Genomic DNA, 22,947 nt, shown 5'->3' with positions numbered 1-22,947 from the left:
TCCTGCCCACCCTCTCCTGCAGTTTCTCCTATATCTTAAATCTCTTTCAATTTAAGGAACCAAAATATGAATCATCTGACTTCCTAAAGTTTTACGCTGCTTCTACATCTTAAACCTATGCTGTCTAGTTTTTGATCCCCCAACCCTAGAAAAAAAAGCCTTGAGCGGATTCACCCTGTTTAAGCACCCACCTCCCGTGATTTTATATATCTCTGTGAGATCGCCTCTCAGTCTCCTACACTGCAAAGAATTTCCACACCAATATTTGCTTTTTATAATTTGTATATTGTAAACTGAGAAATGTGAAAAGAGGAATAAGACAAATAAAGAGTACAATAAGATATTGGTAATTGACATAAAACAAAATGTAAAAGTCCATTAAGGCAGTGTAAATACTAAGTGCACGGGTGGGCTAATTAGAGATAAAGAGACTGATCTATACATATATCTGGTAATAAGTATACATACGTGTCAGTCTTTACTGGAATAAAATACTAGAAAGGGAGGTCATATAAATAACGGATAGGGTGAAAATTAATATTAAGATAAACTAGAAGGGCCGATTATGCTTAAAATAAGTAAGCCACCTGGTGTATATGGTATTCAACAGCTGAGTGAGGGAAGCAGCAAAACCTTTGAGATAATCTGTCAATTCCAACAATTACTTCAATAAATAACACCTCTAATCTAAAATGCAGAAATCCTATTACATCCTTAGAACTCTCCCATCTCTGGTATTCCTTTTATGCAACATTTCAGTTCTTTAAGTGGCAGGCTGCTGGACTGACTATACATGGCAAAGTCAGACCGGTAAATGGCTATGACTTCCCCTCCAAGATTAAACTCTCAAATTTTCCTTGTTGGAAAGCACTGGGGATGAACGGTACTCTGGGGAGCACACAGCACTGTGTGTGGCTCAGCTGTACAAAGGGCAGGGGGGGATTGGTTAGCAAAATTCTAGTGTCAAAAGCGGGTGGAAATTTGACAAGTTTTGGGGAGTTATGAGTATTTCTGAGGCCTTGACGTGAACTTATAATTGTGTTGCTTTCCTAACACCAGGGTCAAAGATATCACAGAACAGTTGAAGGACATTGGAAAGAGGGAGGGTAAATAACTAGAGTTTTTCACATTGGTACTAATGGCATTGGTATAAAGAGCAATGGAGTCCCTGAACATGAATTTAGGAAGCTGGATAGCAGATTAAAGGATAGTATCACCTCTGGCTATAACCGCCAGATTATTTCTGATGTCAAGTGCTGGAATGTATAGGAAAAGGAAAATAAGTCAAATAAATGCACCTGACCCAAATGGATTTAACGTTCTTAGAGGTTGAGATGAGGGAGCGGGTTCCTAGTGTTTCTGGGAAATGTTAAAACTAAATTGGGAGAAGAAATGGACAGGGTGAGAGTACAGTAGAAAGTGTGCCCTATAGAGCGTTTTGAGCCAAAACCCATACAATCCTACAAGAGAAGGATAATATCCATAGGCAAACAGCAGGACTATCACTGGGACAGCATTTCTGAGATAGTAACCATATTTCTAAATCTTGAGTTTGTTATAGAAGAACATGGATTATTTTAGTTAAGGTCCTGAATTGAGGAAAGATTGATATTGATAGGATCACGCAGGAGCTGGAAAATTTCAGGTAGGTGAAGCTAATGGCAGGTAAGTCTATATCGAACCAGTGCATGTCATTAAAAAAATTAAATTTTAAGTGTTCAGGCCAATGTGTACTTGAAAATGTGAAAAGTAAGGCTATAATGTACAATGAGCCCTGGATGTCAAGGAATATCAAGGGTTGGATAAAGGAAAAGGTAGTTAGTGACAAGATTAGAGAACTGGGGGTGCCCTATAAAAAGTGTAGCAGAAAACTTAAAAGTAATTAGGTTGAAGAGAGAACAAATAAGCACTGGTAGGGAAATCCCAAAGCATTTTATAAAACTATTGCGGACAGATTGGTAACCAAGGAAGGACTAGGGCCCCTTACAGACCAAAGTGTCAATTTATGCAGTGAGTCAGGATATATGGGTGAGATCTTAAATGAGTTATTTTCATCTGTATTCACTATGGAGAAAGACATTATAGATGGAAATTTCAGAGAGAAAGAAGGACGGTGGCATTCTAGCACAATTACCATTGAAAAGAAAGAGATATTGGATGTCTTAGTGAGTTTAAAGGTGGATAAATTGAGGCAGAATTTTTGAACTGGAACATTAACTCTATTTCCCTCTCCTCCTCCTGAATGTTTCCCATTGTTATTTTACCCGAATATTAGTTGAACTGGGGTGTTTCAGGTATGAGGGAAAACTGGAGGTCTGAGTGTGTTTTCCTTAGAGCAGATAAAGCTGAGGGTAGACCTGATACAGGTGTATTACCCGAGAATATCAATAACCGGGGAGGGGGGCATAGTTTTAAGGTAAGGATTAGAAGATTTAGTGATGGTTTAAGGAAGAATATTTCTACCCAGAAAGCTATCAGGAATTTCTGGTTCATAGAAGAAGTATTTAGATAAGCAGTTTAAATGCCATATGCTGGAAAATGATGGGACATAGTGGTGGAATATATATTAGAATAGATAGATGCTTGATAGCCAGTGAGATTGCAATGGGCTGAAGTACCTAGGCTATGTGACCATATAAGATTCATTCTGATAACCATTTTGTCCTCTTTCTACTCCAGTACCACTAGTTTGTTGGCTGCCTTCTCAAAATGAACTTAGAAACATGCAGCTTCATCTTGAGCTGTCATCTTATCTCACATCTGATCTATAACCAATATTTCTACATCTCCAGTCAATAGCTGTCCATATTCCACCACTGATGAAATACATTTCTAAGTTTTTAATTTGGGAATCAATTTTTCAACTTCACACTTGTCACTAAGCCCAATTACACCCTTCACAAAACTGAAATTATCTAGAAGCAGGCCCAACACAACTACCACCCCAAACCTTTTCACATCACTGGATCTATTGATTTTATTTTGTTTAAATGCCCCCCACTCCATGTATTCGAGTTATTTCTTTCAGCAGTTTCCTCTCAGCTGCACACAGGCATAAGTAGTTTGATTGGTATCTCAAGCTTATTACTGGACCACAGTTCAGATTCTGGAGTGGCACTCCTTCAATTTATCATTAACGATCAATTTTCTGATCACCATGACACCATGCAATGGATTCTTTCTCAACATGTCTCCATTTCTCCATCATGCCCTCTCTCTTTAAAATCCCAGAAAGCAGTCTTTTAAGTCACACATTGATTCCTATCTCCCTCATTCAAACCCTCCTTTTTCAGGCTTGGCAACCAGCGCACCATCTGTACACCATCTGACCTATTCCACTCTAAGAAGATAAATGATATGAATACCAGTTGCAGTTGAATAAATGTAACTAACTATGCATTTTAAAACCCATAAAGGTGAAAACATTGAAAGAATAATTTGGAGTCATGCTGTGGAAAGATATGTTGAAAGATAAACGAAAATCCAAATATTTTATAATATAGGCATTTAAATCTGAGCATTTGCTGAGTATTGTGGACATTGTGTCAGAAGCAAGGCTTGGAATTGTATCTGATTAGTTAAATTCTAGTTGAAAGCCAGATCCATGGCAACTAATTTGAAAATCCTTCCTTCGGAAGGCTTAGTTTTTATTAATTGAACGTGGCACAGCATGGGACTAAATTAGAGGAAGGAAAATAATGGGTAATTTGGGTTTTGGATTTGCCTAGTAATTGGTTTTGTGTTCCAATGTACCCATTCACACCTAAGATCTCAAAATGTCAGATGTATGCTTCAGGCCCAGGCCCTGGGGATGAATGAATCCCTGCATCAGAATGTTGCTTGCCTATTCATCTCCAACAGTACCTCTAATAAGCTTTGCCATGAAATTTAAATTTTTATTCTAAATTTGCTGCATGTCTAAACAAGAGAGATTCTGTGTATTATTCTCTACATCGTTCTTCATGCTCTTTCTTCAATGGCCTCAAACTACAAAATGCCTTTTCCTTTTCAATAGCACTTAACTATGGAATACAATCCAATTCCTGACCAACTCATTCTTTATTCAGTATTTCTTCTCAAATACCAGCCCTCCAATTAGAACAATTATCATATTCTCCATCTGTTGAGACAATGCCCAGTTTCCCAGTCTGTGTGTGTGTGTGCGCAATGTGTCACATAAAAATCGCATGGGGTTAAAATAGGAGCCATATCATTATCCTCTTCAAGTATCAACAGTTGCAACAAAAACACACATCCACTATGCAGGCTGGTAGGGTGGATCAGAGAATATCTCTCCATAAAAACATGTCACCAACCTCGTCACTGCCCTTCCCATCATTTGCGAAAACAATTGAAGAGTTCAGCTGGCTCTCAGAGCAGTGAACCAAACCAGAAAGGAGAGCATTGATCTTCCCAAAGCAATCTGAAACTAATAAGAAACTATGGGCAGAGGTGGGTTTTCAATAATTAATAGCCCTACAGAACTTTAGAATATCTATTCTAAGTGTTGGATCTAGTGAAAATGAAAGATCAAGAAGGTGTTGAATGCTGTCTACAAAAATTATTAATGAAAGTACAAAAAAAAAAGATACAAACGTAGATTGCCAAATGGTGCATTGGTTTTGGAATAAGCACTGAGAGGGTCAGCAACTTTAAATTCCTTGGTGGTATCATTTCAGGGGACCTCTCCTGGGCCCAGCACGCAAGGGCAATTATGAAGGAAGCGCAGCAGCGCCTCTACTTCCACAGAAATTTGTGAAGATTTGGCATGACATAAAACTTTAACAAATTTCTATAGATGAGTGGTGAAGGGTGTAATGACTGGTTGCTTTACAGCCCAGAATGAAATCGCCAGTGTCCTTGAATGGAAAATCCTACAAAATGTAGTGGATTGGGCACATCTACAGACCGTTGTCACAGGAGAGCAGCATCCATCATCAAAAACCCCACCACCCGAGACTGTCTTCTCGTTGCTGCAATCGGGAAGAATGTACAGGGGCCTCAGGACTCACACCACTAGATTCAGGAAAAGTTATTACCCCTCAACCTTCAGGCTCTTGAACCAGAGGGGTTAACTTCACGCCACTTCACTTGCCCCATCACCAAACTATTCCCACAATCTATGGACTGACTTTCAAACACTCTTCATTTCATGTTCTCTATTTATTGCCTATTTATTTATTATCTTTTTTTCTGTTGTAATTGCACAGTTTGTTGTATTTTACACATTGGTTGTTTGTTGGTCCTAATGGGCATGGTCTTTCATTGATTCTTGGTTTTGCTGGTATGCACACAAGAAAACTAATCTCAAGAGTTGTATATAGTAACATATACGTACTGTATTTTGGAAACACATTTACTTTGAACTTTGAAGCATTGGTCGGGATACTCCTATCCAGGATCAACTACAACGAGTCCTGCTACATCTCTTCCTGCCCTTCTAAAACCATACATTGTTCAGTTTTCAATAGCGTGGAGAACTGGGTGAGATATTAATGTTATATATCAGCAACAAACAGTACTAGCCAGAATCATAGTGCCACATCCGTTTGTCCTAACTTATGTTGGTAATTCAAGATTACTACGGTTCTGGAGGGGAATACACAGTTGGCATTTCAGGCTGAGGCCCTTCAACAGGTCTGGAAAGGAAAGAGGCAGAAGCCAGAATAACGAGGTGGGAAGAGAGGAAGGAGGACAAGCAGGCATGTGAGAGGTGAGACTGAGTGAGGAGCCTTCTCTCTTTTACCATTCCCCATTCAGGTTACCCTCTCACACCTTCTCTTCTCCTCACTTGCCTATCACCTTCCTCTGGTTCCCCCTCTCTCCCACCCCCTTTCTTCCATGGTCCACTATCCTCTGCTGTCAGATTCCTTCTTCTTCAACCCTTTATCTTTTCCACCTATCACCTCCCAACTTTACTTCGTCCTCCTTTCCCAACCCACCTACCTCCCCCCTCACCTGTTCCTGCAAATACTAATAATAAGACTTTCTTCTAAATGGCTCTTTGAGTAGTCAATGTCTTTTCCTAATGTTCAGTATCTGGTTGCAAAGTCTGCTGAGACTTGTATTACCCTCTGGATATTATGAGAAGGGACCGTGAGAATCACTCACTGTTTCTAGTAAGATTAGCTGTTTCATAACGTATGAATTCATCTAGTAATTACATAATAAATGCAGCAGTGTTTTATATGGTGAGAGGTAATTTTCATTTACAGCAGCCTGTGCTTGAATGAAAGATATGAAATTGAACCTTGATTCGGGTTAACCCTTGCCTAACTTGTAGAAAACTATTGAACACTATCTTTAATATACTGTAAATGTTGGTTAATTTTTTTTACCACGAATCTGCATTGAAGGCAATATACTCTTTTCTGTTTATATACTGTAATGGAAATAGAAATGACTAGATATTAATACATGAAGCTTAAATGCTTGTAAGAATAAGTGTTTTTTTTAACCAAATAGGTAATGACTTTGTTTGATTAATATTAGATGAAGAAGTTCATTTTCTAATATTGTCAAAAGCATTTTCTAGGATGTTGTTTTAAATTAATTAACTCTCATCAATGACGATATATAACTAACGGCATTAAGGTCGGCTGACTCAATTTAGGCAGTTAGTTCTATTTTTGTTACTTGCAGTAACTGAAGCAGTTTTTATTTCACTGCAAACTCATATCAGTAAGAAACATTGGCTTATAGAACAGGAACCCCCATGACTGTGCCAACTATGATGCCAATCTAACTAATACCACCTGCCTGCACATGGTCTATATCCCTCTATTCCTTAACTGCTCATGAGTTTGTATAAATAAGTCTTAAACATTGCTACCGCACATGGTTCTATCACATCTCCTGGTTACATTCCAAGCACCTAGTGCCCTCTGAGTAAAAACAAACTTGCCTTGCACAACTCCTTTAAACCCTCCTCTGTCACATTAAAACTATGCACTCTGGTATTTCGCATTTTCACCGTGGGAGAAAGACGTTGTCTATCCATCCTTTCTAGGCCTCTCATGAATATATACACTTCAGTCAGATTCTGCTTTAGTCTCCAGCACTCCACAGCAAACAATCACAATATGTGCAACCTCTCCTGATAGCTTGTACACTCCAATCCAGGCAATATCCTGGTCAAGCTCTTCTGTGACTTCTCCAAAGCCTTCAAATTCCTTCCTGTGGTGTGACGACATGAATTGCACACAACGCTCCTAGGTTTTATGCAGTTGCAAAATGGTTTCCCTATTTTTATATTCAGCAACAGGTTACCAAGAAGGTCGATGAAGGTTGTCTACATAGACTATTTCAAAGTCCTGTGTGGAAGGATTGTCCAGGAGGTGAAGTCACTTGGCATTCTGGAAGAAGTAGTCAACTGTATAGAATGTTGGCTTAACAGGAGAAGCCAAAGAGTGGTAGATGGGTGCTTCTCTGACTGGTGGCCTTTAACTAGTGGTGTGCCATAGTGGTCGGTGCTGGGTCCATTCTAGTTTATTATCTATATTCAAGATTTAGATGATCATGTGGTAAAATGGATTAGCAAATTTGCAGATGATACCAAGATTAAGGGGTGTGGTAAACAGTGAGAAAGGCTCTCAAAACTGACAAAGTGATCTGGACTGTCCGGAAATGGGCTAAAAATTGGCAGGTAGAATTTAATGCAGACAAATGTGAAATGTTGCACTTTGGGAGGACACCTAGTTTAAGACATACTGTATATCGCGATTGGTAGGACCGAGAGCTAGGTGGTAGAACAAAGACCCTTGGGAATACTGATCAATTATTGCTTGAAAGTGATGTCACAGGTAGACAGGGTCATAAAGAGAGCTTTTGGGACACTGACCTTCATAAGACAGGTCACTTACAGGAGTTGGAATGCTACGTTGAAGTTGTATAAGATGTTGGTGAGGCCAATTTTGGAGTATTGTGTGTAGTTCTGGTCACCTACCTACAGAAAAGAGATCAGTAAGATTGAAAGACTGCAGAGAAAATTTACATGGATGTTGTCAGGACTCGAGGATTTGAGTTACGGAGGGAGGTTGAATTGGTTAGGACTTTATTCCCTGGAACATAGAAGATTGAGGAGGAATTTGATAAAGAAGCATACTGTTGTTGTATAGAAATTTGACCCTGAACTTTTTGAAGGATTAATTTGCAACTTTGACAAATCTACCTCATCAGTTCTCAGGATTAGTAGTCAAGAGTCTGTGTCAAATGTGAGAAGGATTCCCAGAGGGAAAAAAAAATGGTCCCAATTTTTGTTAAATGCTAGAAAGCCTTTTGCTGCATGAAAAATTGAAACCAATAACATCTAACACTTTGTTTACTGGCCCTTCAGTCTCTGTGCAACTCAAAGCTGTAACTATGGGCTTGTACAACTAGTATCTGACCTTATATTATTGAAATAGTGTTATTCTTTAATATCTTTTAGCAATTTTCACTAATGAGCTGCAGAGACTGTAAATTATTTCATATTGCAAGGATATTGTTGAAAAAGAGGAACATGAAATCTGTGAAATAGCTTATTCTTTATCATAATCATAGAAACACAATGTACTGATATCTCCCACTTACGTGGGATGCAGACGGTTTCTGCCATTATAAGGTGGATTACATCATAGTTGACTATGCTTTAGGGGCACTTATAATACTTTTCATATGCCTTCAGTTAGGGAAAATGTTTTAATAAAACAGGTATTTTTCAGTAGTTGAACTAAAAAAAAAGGAAATTTGGGCAAAGAATATTGCACATTGATACAACTCATGGACATTTTTATTCTCATTTAGGTTCACAAAAAGCAGGCTCTTAAACTAACATTCATTCTTTGCATTTGTCAGCTTCTTGCCCTGCAGCACAACATTCAACACAGCAGCATTCAGCTGCTGAAGCCTACTTAGACATTCAGTTTGATTGTGGCTGATCTGTGGTGACTCATCTGCTTTCACCTTCCTCAGCTCCATGTCCCTTGATAATGTTGATGACAAAGAGGAGCAGATCTCACTTTTGAAAACACTCATTATCCCCATCTGCCCAGCTGAGTCGCTGGACTCCTTGAAGAATGGGGAACCCCAACCGTGCTGGGATACAATGAGGAATTTGCCTCTTCCATTCCAGGACAAACGAACTGGTGAATTCAGACCCGGGACGGGAGTGCTGACCCTACTTTTTTATTGAAGGGGTTCCTAGCTCTGTGAATTAGATAGGGAGGAGGCGCAAGTTCTGCTATTTACTAATTTCTTAATATATTTGAATTAGTGATTAAATTGATTTTGATATCATTTTTCATAACTTTATTTTAAAAAAAATATTATGTTAAGTTGTCTTCTTTGAAATGTTTCTGAACATCACAGGCATGTGAAATCTCAAAATCCCAACAGATTTGATAGAGAATGTCTGGATATTTACAGGTGGGGTTCCAACAATACACCAACTCAGAACTACTTTCTGTTGAGGTCTGGCTATATCTTGCTGGAGGTGGGGGCCTCAGCTGATTTGGCTTGTCAAGTCTTGCCTAGATACATGTGGGTAAACTGGGAAACCAGCCCAGAAATTCCAAGATGAGGCCAATCTAATTTGATTTGGTATCATGTGCATGAGATCATATGAATGGTCTTACCGGCAGATTCCTCTGTGCTGCTGGAAGCAGTTGTAGGTGGGACCACGGGAATTTCTGTGGGAAAGAAATGTAGGCAATAGCAATGAAACATTAATATATAAACAGGAGCACTGAAAATGTAAATATAAAAAGCATTTCTATTGTCAGTGAGCTTTTCCACTCTACAAAGCATGTGGGCATTGTTAGGCTGAAAAGGATATCACAGTAATCGTATTGGGCCTCCAAACACATGAGTTTCTGTTGAACAACATGAACCTGGGACTATCATCTCTAACAAGACTTGATTCTTTCAAACCTACACCTTTCTGGCAGAAAGTCAGCATTGAGATTGGTCATGCATGAAAGATCAGTTGCATCTCAAAACAGGTGAGACTGAATCTAAAGGTCTTTTAAATTTCAGTTGAGTTTTTGTACACTTGAAGGCAAGTAGACAGTAAGGATTAAATCAGGAGTAGGATGACATCAATTATCTAAAGTCAGTAAGAGATTAGGTTCTGACTATCAGAGACACACAGTATTCCAGAACAAATAGAGAAATATTAAGCGATTGCCTGATGTAATCCATCAAAACAATAAAATGAGGCTGTTTAAAAGGTGAGAGTGAAGAATCAAGTCTTATAGAAACAGGTGTCACATTATGCTAGCCATTGTCTGACCCTGTAAGCATCTATGCTTTTAAGCTAATCGAGATCAATTATAATTATTTTATCTATACATATCTTGGCAGAAGTGCCTTTTGGTTTGATTTATATGCGGTTATATTCTTGAACAGGGTACAGTTGATATGATCTAAATGAATTTCTTGCAGGGTTTAGGATCTAATACAATTTAATTTACCTAAAATTTATATCAAAATATAAAATTTTATCTATTTTATCTTGACATAGGAGCACAGGATCAAAATTAGAATTATGCTTTCAACTCTACAAAAAACAGGGAAATTCACCAGAGGGTAAAGGAATTAAGGTGTCTTTCACTCGTCATTAAAAGGTGGGAGCTTAGAGGTTGTGTGTTCGATCAGATTTTTGAGCGTTTGAAGCCTTAACTAGAATGTAACAACTTTTTAAGTTTCAGCGCCCATTCAGTTAAACTTCCTCAAGTGTTTTCTTATCCATCCTTTTGATGGGAACAATTTATGTGTAGTACAGTTCCGTGGGATAGACATGGGCCAATGATAATCTATTCATCTGGCCAGATTTTGAATACAAGCTGGATGGGCACTTTAATTAGCATCCATTAAGCTGTAGAAAATTTTGTTCCCAACAGTTGTCCACTTGACCAACTTTGTTGGATGAACAATTGGGAGACAGTTTTGGGAAACTGAGGTCAAACATATTAGGTGTGCAGCTCTGAAAGCTTGTACTTTCCTGATAGTTTTCACTCTGTAAGGCTCAGTATTGAATATCATGAAATACATTTAGTACCGAATAAACTGGATGGTGTACAGAATGAGAAATTTCCTCATTTACTCGTAGGTTTGTGAAGTACCATGAAGTTGGAGATCTGTTTCCTGATAATGACGGTGTTGTCACAAGTTCATAACTTTGTTTTGGATGCTATCCTACCATTAAATGTATCAAAACAGTGAACGAGAAGGGGCAAAGGACTGGAATTTTCTTTATTGATCTCATTAATTTCTGTCCTGAGCTTTTATCCTGACAAAAAAAATTCCCCAAGATTTGTGTTTGATTTAGCAGTAAAAGGCCATGAGAAAGCTCGCATTGCAAGTAACAATCAGAATGCATGCATACTTTTGAGGTCAGGAAAAAAGTAGCAAAAATCTAGTACTATAGTCCCAATTATTGCTGCATGCTAGAATTTCGGAGATGGTTGAAATAGTTAAGATAAATAGAAAGTCTTTGTACTTTAGGAACCCGTTGGTGATTGGTTACTAACGGCTTATTTGTACTACTGCTGTTTTAAAGGAAGACCTTATTTCTCTGAATTCTTTAGAAATGTCATAATGTTTACTTGGATCTAATCATTTCAAGCCCATTGTTAGATGTAATCAAATTTCATATCAGACCATGCTATAAAACTACTTCTACTCAGAGGGACAGAAAGATTAGTCACGTACTTATGCAAGGGGCAATGGGAGATCGGCTTTGCTGATAACCTTTTGCACATCTGTTGCACGTGATGCCAGTCACACCATCTTTACAGGGACATTGACCTGTGGTTTGGTTACAGGTTTTGCCAGCAGCACCCACCGGATGGCAATCGCATGCTGTGAGGAACATATAACAATGGGTAAGGAAAGGCAACATATACCAACAACAACAGAGCTTCGGAGTAAATAAAGATTTAAAACAGAGAGAACAGAGAACAGACATTCACAGAGTTAGTGATGCAGCTCCTGCAACTGCCACATGATCCTGGTTTTAAATTCATGCCAAATGCCTCTTTTAGAAAACATTACTTGAGTATCTGTGAAATATTTAAGCAGCAACAAGGTTTCTAAAAGTATTGGCAGAAACACAAGGCATTTAAAGTTATAAAGTGTCATTTACACAGTGATTTACTTGCTGTCCATTTTCAATGGAAGTTCAAAGATCATCAAGAGCATGGACAAGAAAGTCAGTTACTACAAATGTTTACGTGACTCTCAGTAAATAAATTATCTTGATTAGTAAGGAAAGAAAATGTGGGACAATAGATCACAATGGAATTAAAACCATTGTTATGAAACCCACGAGTTCTAAATTGATACTAGTATTTAAATGCCATGCTTTGTATCTCATTTTAGTAAAATTAGGCCCATATATCTTTTCATGTATCCTTAGACTATACTTCCATTTTACCAAAAGAAAGCTGTAAAGAACAGGAACACGCTTGGAAATTACGTGATGTAGTATTATAACAGCATATCATTTTCCTCTGTCCTTTAAAAGCAAACATTAACCGTTTAGTTTAAACAACGTAATCCTTCTGATAAATAGTGTACAGAGGAATTTGATGATCCACTAAAGTACATGTTTTAAGAAATTATGGAATTCTTAATTTCAAAACAATTCTTGCCATTTAATCTTGAGCTATACCCAAAAGGTTTCTGGCCTCTAGAATACACTTACTGCTGCTTATTCATTGCTACACATATTCAGTTGCTGATTAACATACGTAGTTCAAAATAAGTGACGGTCTAAGATGAGGTAAACAATATAAAAATTTTCATAGTAAAGTAACTTGACAGTCGGTGCACTGTAAACCTATATTTAATAGCAATATACAGTATAATTAAAATGTAGACAAAGGCTTTGCAATATATGGGCTATTCACTTAAATTATTTTCCATTTAAAATAATACTCATGAATGGGAGCTTTTGACATTAATCTATGCTTAAAGTTACTTAATGAGAACAGTTGAAATGATCAATTGTTATTTAATTACAACCTTGCAATAAAAATGATAAATGGGGGAGGCAATGTAATAAAAGGATTGTGGGAAAGGGAGCTTGGTGCAGTCATGTCAATGGTGTTATTCTCCCTCTACTCTTTTCTGCATGCGTAGAGAATTAGGATTTTGTACCGTGGTAGCATTTTGATTTGCAGTTGAAAGCTGAGCAGATCAATAGTGCCAATGATTTAGTCTGCTGCTATCATTGATTTGAACATAAAAATATTGTGGAAAACTTCCCCGCGCGTCTCAATTAAATAATTTCTCGGTATCCTTGCCTTTTTCATTGTTGTCATGATTCTGAGTAAGAGCTTTAGTCCAAAGCACTTAGAAACATCGATAATGCTGACCACCAGAGTCTTGGACCAGGAAGGTTTATGGATCCTTCACTGACTGGAGCTTTCATTTCTTCTGCCTTGTAATAGCTGAGAATGAGGCCTCTATCTATTTGTTAGCACTGGCTTTTCCTTTATTTGCTCACTTGAGGGGATGTAAGCAGTCATGATTTTAAGCTTTAGAGCTGCAAAGTGAGCATGGAGATATTGAATTTGCCAGTGTGCTACATGACCTTGCTGTGAAAGATGTACTGATTGGACCAAATCGGGCAGATTACAAGTGGCCAGACACAGTTTCCAAAAGTCCATTGTACTAAGAAGTTTGCACGAGACAAACATATCCTCCTACTATGTGTGTTGCTTGGATTTCCAGCATCTGCACATTTGCTTTTGCTCTGACTATATTAAATAGCTTAATTAGTTCACCACTATGTCTACAGATTAACAAAGTATCCTTTCATTCCTCACCTGGAAATGTTCTTACGTTCACATTCTTATAAGTATACTCCCACAATGCTTTGTATGGAATGCAAATGCTTGTCCATGCATGTGTGAGAAAATTTATTTTGATCTGCATTCTGATAGCTGTGTTTTTCTGTGTCAAAAGAATGAAAGGTTACCCCTGCTTTTATACATTTATTCTGCAAGCAGAGAGACAGCCTACAGTAGCAGAGAGTTAACAACAAGTGACAGAAAACTAAAATAGCAACATCTTAACCCTTTGAAGAGGAAGCCATTTGCAAAGCTTGAAATGGGAAGACAAGAAGGTATCAAAGATGACAAAGTGGGAGTCTTGTGCCAGCAAAGAATTTATCCTGTCAGTTTTATAATGTCAGTGTGCCCTTAAGCTCTGGTATGACTTCTGATATACTGGTGCATCTGTCACCGCAGTTAGTTGAGAGGTGAGTCTTCAATAAAAGATGTTGTACTGATTGCTCGCCCTCTATTATTTGCCCTGGTATTACAAAGTGATATTACAAGGCCTTCCGATACTGTACTGCAGTTCTGAATCTAATTCTGTCATTATCAATAGTCGGTAGGCCATTTCATGAATTTCTCATGTCACCCTTCTAGTGTGCAAGCTAAATTTCTGAGGAAACTCAATGATTTCAGGAAAAATTCCTGTATTTGTATTTAGGGAATTCATGTGGTTCTGATGCTCTGAGGAATGATTTTGCTATTCTGTTCGCCTTTTGGAGCAATGACACTTTCCAGGTCATCTGAAATCTTTAACCCATGGTACAGGCCTCAAATGCAATATGCTCTTTTTCCTTGGATTTCTCAGACTAATGCTTTAAATATCTTGGAAAGACTATTTCTTTAAACCTATACTTTTATACTTTATACTTTATTGTTGCCAAACAATTGATACTAGAATGTACAATCATCACAGTGATATTTGATTCTGCGCTTCCCACTCCCTGGATTACAAACATTAAATATTAAAAATACTAAGAATAGGAAAATGAGTAAATATTAAAAATTTAAATTATAAATCATAAATAGAAAACAGAAAAATGGAAAGTAATGGAAAGTAGTGCAAAAAAAACCGAGAGGCAGGTCCGAATATTTGGAGGGTATGGCCCAGATCCGGGTCAGGATCTGTTCAGCAGTCTTATCACAGTTGGAAAGAAGCTGTTCCCAAATCTGGCTGTACGAGTCTTCAAGCTCCTGAGCCTTCTCCCGGAGGGAAGAGGATGAAAAGTGTGTTGGCTGGGTGGGCCGTGTCCTTGATTATCCTGGCAGCACTGCTCCGACAGTGTGCGGTGTAAAGTGAGTCCAAGGACGGAAGATTGGTTTGTGTGATGTGCTGTGCCGTGTTCACGATCTTCTGCAGCTTCTTCCGGTCCTGGACAGGACAGCTTCCATACCAGGTTGTGATGCACCCTAGAAGAATGCTTTCTACGGTGCATCTATAAAAATTAGTGAGGATTTTAGGGGACAGGCCAAATTTCTTTAGTTTTCTCGGGAAGTAAAGGCGCTCGTGGGCCTTCTTGGCAGTGAACTCTGCTTGGTTGGACCAAGTCAGGTCATTTGTGATATTGACCCCGAGGAACTTAAAGCTTTTGACCTGTTCCACTTGTGCACCACCGATGTAAATTGGGTCGTGCGGTCCGCTACTCCTTCTGAAGTCAACAACCAATTCCTTCGTCTTGCTGACGTTGAGGGATAGGTTATTGTCTTCGCACCATGCCACCAGGTTCTTAATTTCCTCTCTGTACACAAAGTCATCATTACCCGAGATACGGCCTACAATTGTTGTGTCATCAGCAAACTTATATTCAAAGATTCAAAGATTCAAAATACTTTATTGTCATTCTAACTGCACATCAGCTCTGCAGGGCAGAATGAGACAGCATTTCCCTGGAGCAGTGCAATCATAACATAACAAACACAACACTAAATAATAAACATAACAATAAATAGTAAAACACAACAGCCACATGTCAGTTAAAATCAAGTTATAATTGTCCAGTGCAAGTTAAAAGTGTCCAAAGCAGAGTCAGATAGAGCAACTATTTAGCAGTCTGACTGCCTGTGGGAGGAAGCTGTTTAGTAGCCTTGTGGTTTTAGTTTTGATGCTCCTGTAACGTTTGCCTGATGGCAGAAGAACAAACGGTTCATGGAGAGGGTGTGAGAGGTCTTTAATGATGTACCGTGTCTTCTGGAGGCATCGACTCTGAAAAAGGTCTTGGACAGGTAGAGAGACCCCAATAACCTTCTCTGCTCCCCTAACCACCTTCTGCGAGGTTTTTTTGTCGACAGCACTGCAGCTGGAGTACCAGGTTGTGATGCAAAAGGTCAGCACACTCTCAACCACGCCTCTGTAGAATGTAGTTAAGATTTCAGTGGGGAGTGGTGCTTGTTTAAGCTTCCTCAGAAAGTGCAATCTCTGCTGGGCCCGTATATTGAGTTTGATGGATACTTGGCTACACAATCATGGGTATACAGTGAGTACAGCAGTTATTCAAACATATCATATTAATTAGTTCACTATTATACCTACAGATTATGTCTAACCTTAAAATCACTTCAACACAGATCAGTTGCCATAGAAACGTCCCCAATTTCAGTGGAAAAGTAAGAATGTACTCCCGAGGATCTGCTGTCTTTTCATGATACAGGCCCTCATTCTTGCTGTCTTTGTTGCCTTCACTGGTGGCATGCAAGAAGCAATCATTGTTGTTAAAAGGCAGGGGTTACCTCATTCTTGATAGTCACCTACTTCCAAAATGCAAGCAACAACCTTGAGGAATTCCTAGGAGGAAATACTTATTCAGGCTGAAGAGGACATACATTGAAAATGAAGATTCACACAAATATAAGAATCATTGATACCTATATGTATGATGGGCTTTGATCATTAGCATTATTGTAGCAACGTGACATGTAAGTTCATTATTCTTGTCAAGGTGTCAGTAACTTTGATAAGTTAATATGAAGGTCTTCTCAGACAAAATTCAAGAAGCAACTTATGGGGGGGGATAGAAGGGAGGGGAGAGACAGAGAAAAAAGGGGGATGGGGAGAGAGAGGGAAGGGGAGGGGTAGAGAGGGGGGGAGTGGGAGAGAAAAGGGGAGGGGGGAGAGGGAGGGGGAGAGAGAGGGGGAGAGAGGGAGGGGGAGGGGGAGAGAGAGAGGGGAGGGGGAAGAGAGAGGGAGAGAAGGGGGAAGAGGGGGAGGCAGAGAGAGGGAGAGAGAGAGAAAGGGGGAGGGCGGGAGGGAGAGAAGAGAAGGGGAGGGAGATAGGGAGGGGGAGAGAGGGACAGAGAGAAGAGGGTGGGGAGAGTGGGGAAGAGAGAGGGAGGAGAGGGAGAGGGAGGGGGAGAGAGAGGGGGGAGAGAGAGAGGGAGGGGAAGAGAGAGGAAGAGAGGGGGGGAAGAGAGAGGGGGGGAAGAGGGAGGGGGGAAGAGGGAGGGGGGAAGAGAGAGGGGGGAAGAGAGAGGGGGGGAAGAGAGAGGGGGGGAAGAGAGAGGGGGGAAGAGAGAGGGGGGGAAGAGAGAGGGGGGGAAGAGAGAGGGGGGGAAGAGAGAGGGGGGGAAGAGAGAGGGGGGGAAGAGAGAGGGGGGGAAGAGAGAGGGGGGGAAGAGAGAGGGGGGGAAGAGAGAGGGGGGAAAAGAGAGGGGGGAAGAGAGAGGGGGGAAGAGAGAGGGGGGGAAGAGAGAGGGGGGGAAGAGAGGGGGGGAAGAGAGGGGGGGAAGAGAGGGGGGGAAGAGAGGGGGGGGAAGAGAGGGGGGGAAAGAGGGGGGGAAGAGAGAGGGGGGAAGAGAGAGGGGGGAAGGGAGAGGGGGGAAGGGAGAGGGGGGAAGGGAGAGGGGGGAAGGGAGAGGGGGGAAGAGAGAGGGGGGAAGAGAGAGGGGGGGAAGAGAGAGGGGGGGAAGAGAGAGGGGGGAAGAGAGAGGGGGGAAGAGAGAGGGGGGAAGAGAGAGGGGGGAAGAGAGAGGGGGAGGGGGAGAGAGAGGGGGAGGGGGAGAGAGAGGGGGAGGGGGAGAGAGAGGGGGAGGGGGAGAGAGAGGGGGAGGGGGAGAGAGAGGGGGAGGGGGAGAGAGAGAGGGAGGGGGAGAGAGAGAGGGAGGGGGAGAGAGAGAGGGAGGGGGAGAGAGAGAGGGAGGGGGAGAGAGAGAGGGAGGGGGAGAGAGAGAGGGAGGGGGAGAGAGAGAGGGAGGGGGAGAGAGAGAGGGAGGGGGAGAGAGAGAGGGAGGGGGAGAGAGAGAGGGAGGGGGAGAGGGAAGATAGGAGAGGGAGAAGGACTCACCAGACCAGACATGCTCTATTCTTCCATCAAGAGCCAAAAGGATTGAGAATGATCTCAGTGTGCCATATATTGTATTGGGTAAGCTTAAGAGTAGGCAGAAAGGCAGAGTCATAGAGAATTACAGCACAGAAACAGATCCTTCAACCCATCTAGACCATGCTGAAACCACTTAAACTGTCTGCTCCTGTCAACCTGCACTGGGGCCTCAGCCATCCATATCCCTAATATCTGTGTGCCTATCCAAACTTCTCTTAAATGATGAAATTGAGCTCATATGCACCAATTGTGCAGGCAACTCATTGCACACTCTCACAATCCTCTGAGTGAAGTTCTCCTTGAACTTCTTACCTTTCAATCCTAACACATAACCTCTGATTGTAGTCCCACCCAATCTCAGAGGAAAAAGCCTGCTTGCATTTACCCTATCTATACCCCTTCATAACTTTGTGTATATGTCTCAGTCTTCTATGTTCTAAAGAATAGTCCTAACCTTTTCAATCTTTCCTCATAACTCAGGTCCTCCAGATCTTGTAAATTTTCTCTGTACTCTTTCAACCTTGTTTACATCTTTCCTGCAGGTAGATGATCAAAACTGCACACAGTACTCCAAATTATGCCACACCAATGTCTATACAACTTCAACATGGACGATGCTGAGGATGTTCTACCAGTCTGTGGTGGCCAGTGCGATCATGTTTGCTGTTGTGTGCTGGGGCAGCAGGCTGAGGGTAACAGGCACCAACAGAATCAACAAACTCATTCATAAGGCCAGTGATGTTGTGGGGATGGAACTGGACTCTCTGATGGTGGTGCCTGAAAAGAGGATGCTGTCCAAGTTGCATGCCATCTTGGACAATGTCTCCCATCCGCTACATAATGTACTGGGTGGGCAAAGGAGTACGTTCAGCCAGAGACTCATTCCACTGAGATGCAACACAGAGCATCATAGGAAGTCATTCCTGCCTGTGGCCATCAAAGTTTACAACTCCTCCTTTGGAGGGTCAGACACCCTGAGCCAATAGGCTGGTCCTGAACTTATTTCCTGGCATAATTTACATATTACTATTTAACTATTTATGGTTTTATTACTATTTAATTATTTATGCTGCAACTGTAACGAAAACCAATTTCCCCCGCAATCAATAAAGTATGACTCTGACTATGACTATAACAACACATCTGCTGTACTCAATAGATTCTTTTATAAAGGCCAATGTGCCAAAAGCTTTCTTAATAACCCTATATACATGTGACACCACTTTCAACAAATTATAGACCTGTATTCCCAAATCCCTGTGTTCTACTACACACTTCAGTGCCCTACTGTTCACTGTGTGAGACCTACCCTGGTTGGTCCTACTGAAGTGCAAAACCTTGCACCTGTCTGTATGTAATTCCATCTGCCATTTTTCACCCTATTTTTCTAGCTGATGCAAGCCATGATAGCCTTCCTCACTGTCCACTATGATAAATTAATGGACATGGAAGGTGAAAATTAAAAAATAGATGCAGAAGTATTTCTGCTGACTTGCTAATTTTACTGCTTTTCTCCATTCACTAGCATTCAGCTCCCATGTGGCAATGATTATAACTGAAGTTGTCTTGACAAAAGATATACAGGACCACTAGACATTGCCATCTCTTGAAAAACACTGAGCTGATACTCCTAGCATCTGTTAGAAATGAGATTATAAAACTTGGAGATGCTAGACAGGACAGAGATTATTAATTCCATACCCATGGCTTATTCCCCATTCTTTTATACTATTACAACAAAAAATAATAAATTTCCAGATTAACTGATAGTTTTCTGCTGAACATCATGGGAAAGCAGATAGAGCTACACTTAGCAGCTGTCCCGCTTTGTCAGTTTCCTTCATATGATGCTGCATCTATAGTCTCATTGTAGAATTTTTGGAATTATTCAAGCCGTATTGAAAAGATTACCAACACCTTTATATGTGAAAACAGGCATCCAATTTGTTTTCATGTGATTATAAAACACAGAAAATGAATTTTAAATGTTTATTTGTTTCTTTCAGATACTTTGCATAAGATTGAAATGAATAATTTTTTGAGTAGATTATTCAGCAGAAAAACTACAGTAGTTCCATCATAAGTTGCCCACTCATATAGTCAGTCAATCAATTTGATGATACTGTACTTTTTCATTTAAGGCCCTGTGGGGTGTGAACCAACCTAGCTCACAAAACATTTAGAAATCAAGAATAATGGTTTGTGGACAGACCCGTAGCTATTTGTGCCCGTTAGCTTCTAAAGACAAAATAAATATGACATCCAAACAAGAGCCATTTCCTCAGACAATGTCGAAAGTAATTTAAGTCAGTTTGGAAAACAAAAGCAACTCAGGAGTCAAAACAAAGAATGGAATCTGGGGAAACTTTATGTCATTGTAAATATAAGAAAAACTATTTCAGTCACGGTATTACAAATCTGGACTGGTTTCTGGTAGTTGCATTGGCATTTCCTCGTTAAAATTCATAATTTGTGTTGGTTTTCTTGTCAAGGATCAGGGAGAAATAGAAGCCCAGAATGAAGATTTAGAGAAAGTCATTATTTGTCCTGGTAAGCCCAAAAAGTTGGGTCCTTTCACAGACCCCAAAGGAAGTTGACTGAAGCAACTAAAAAGATAAAAGGAATAAACTGTGCGCATGAGAAAAGATTACATGCAGGATATGAGATAGGAAGAATGAAAGGACATGTTGCACAAAATTGGATAAATTGTATCACCGTAGAACTAGATAAGGCATAATTCATTATCTTTGCAATCAACTTTCAGTTGTATTCAGTGGGTGTAAGTTCACTGCCAACAGCTGAAAGGGAGTAGCAAATTTATACCACATGATCATTGATATTTCCTAGAATGTGGATGAATTAAAAAGGAATTGCTCCAAAATTTTCCATCCCAGGAGAGATGCAGGGTTTTTATCAACTAAACCTCATGTCCGTACCTTTGCTAGATTACATGATGAACAAAGAACTTGGGTATCAATTAGTTCAGTTGTAGACACATGTAATGTATGAGACACAGTTGGTCAATTTGCAGTCAGTGGCCACTTTGTTAGACACCTCCTGTACTTAATAAAGTGCCACTGAGTGTATGTTCATGATCTCCACTGGCTGTTGCCCATCCACTTCAAGACTTGACGTATTGTCCATTCAGAGATGCTTTTCTGCACACCACTGTTGTATCAAGTGCTTATTTGTGTTGCTGTCACCTTCCTGTCAGCTTGAACCAGCCTGACCACTCTCCTCTGACCTCTCTCATTAACAAGGCATTTTTGCCCACAGAACTGGCCGCTCACTGGATTTTTTTGTTTTTTTGTTTTCTGCACCATTCTCTGTAAACTCTGGAGAATGTTGTGATCCCAGGACATCAGCAATCTATGGCCAAATTCACTTAGATCACATTTCTTCCCCATTTGGATGTTTGGTCTGCACAACCATTGAACCTCTTGACAATGTCTGCATGCTTTTATGCATTGAGTTGCTGCCACATATTTGTCTGGCTAGATATTTGCAATAACATGCACATGTATAGGTATACTTAATAAAGTGGCCACTGGGTGTATATTTTTCTGTCCATCATCTTAACAGTATTTTAAATAATTTCTGTTGTTACTGTGGGTAACATACCTCATGAATTACATATCTGACAGACACTATTCATAGACATAATTTCCTTTTTGCAATGTAATACTTCCATGAACCAATGGGATAAGAATACTGAATTAATGTGTTTGAGGCTAAAAAAGATGTGATCCTTGTTACCATTCTTTAATCCACCATTCCTCACTTTGCTATTTTAAAGTTCTGGTCTTGTTTAATCTTTGCAAGTAAGACCAACTTTATATGCATTGGGATAAAATCTTATGCTATCTGAGTTCTGGTATGATAATAGAATTTGTGGATGTTTTAAAAAATTAAAAGTTTCAAGTTTTTAAAATATCTGCAAGTCTTATTTTGTTCTTTGCAATATTTCTGTAAATGAGCAGAGACAATGTATAAATACAAAGATCTATAAAATTATATTTTGCTGAAAATCAAGAAACAAAGTAAAGTTGCATAAATAAACAGAAATGTTTGTCTGAATATGGAGCAAATTGTGACAGGCAAGCATATAACAAATACCATGTTAGGTGGAGGAGAGGGTACGGTGACAGGAAAGAGGAAGGGAATAGTTTGAAAGTTGTGTACTTTTTCACAATAATTTAGAAAACTCTACTGTGGCTAGAAAGCTAAGAATAAACTCCAAAAGCATTCATACCTAGCTACATTCCTCTACATTATCTTCATAACACTTTGTATAAACTGCCTGCATGAAATTGGTTTTGCAGATGTTATACAGAGCAGGGAGGTATATCCTTTTCAAGCTATAGCGCAATTTCAGTGGTCATAGTGTTCAATCATTTCTGCCTATGCTAAATGTAAGCAGTAGTATTCTTTAGAGTATCTTCTATCTTTACGTTCAGATGAGGCATTGTTCAGAAGAATACACTGTCAACTTATCCCAAAGGTGTTTCTAATGAACATAAGCTTGATGAAGTTAACAATAAATATATTAACCTCCCTTGGATATTTTTATGTGGCCTAACTTTACATGAAAGAAGCATACCTTTATAAACAAAACAATATGCCTAATCTTGGCAACAGCCTTTTGCTCAATTATTATAATTAAAAACAAGATTTACAGAACATGAAAGAAATCATTAAGAAAAGAATCCTCCACCACATCAACAATCTGAAGCTTTTCCAATAATTCAAACAGCTTGTTAATTTTTTTTAAACAGAGACCATAAAAATAAGAGTATTAAAAAAAGATGGAATCT

At 39.8% G+C, this 22,947-nt stretch overlaps 1 protein-coding gene across 5 annotated transcripts in view; it reads right to left on the bottom strand.

Annotated features, from left to right (window-relative positions):
- Positions 1–22,947, bottom strand: part of LOC140187179 (netrin-1) — a 204,273-nt gene that overhangs the window by 55,520 nt on the left and 125,806 nt on the right. For 4 of the 5 annotated variants that reach the window (XM_072242225.1, XM_072242226.1, XM_072242223.1 and 1 more), the window contains 2 exons: positions 11,692–11,841; positions 9,615–9,668 (listed from right to left, as the gene is read on the bottom strand). In XM_072242225.1, the coding sequence (XP_072098326.1) occupies positions 9,615–9,668; positions 11,692–11,841 (204 nt within the window). The remainder of the gene's footprint in view (positions 1–9,614; positions 9,669–11,691; positions 11,842–22,947) is intronic. The other variant, XM_072242227.1, reaches the window with a different exon arrangement.

This window comes from Mobula birostris, chromosome 24 (assembly GCF_030028105.1).
Source record: "Mobula birostris isolate sMobBir1 chromosome 24, sMobBir1.hap1, whole genome shotgun sequence".
Taxonomy (NCBI): Eukaryota; Metazoa; Chordata; class Chondrichthyes; order Myliobatiformes; family Myliobatidae; genus Mobula; species Mobula birostris.
Note: the sequence above shows the minus strand (reverse complement) of the source record. Positions and strands in the feature narration are given on the sequence as shown.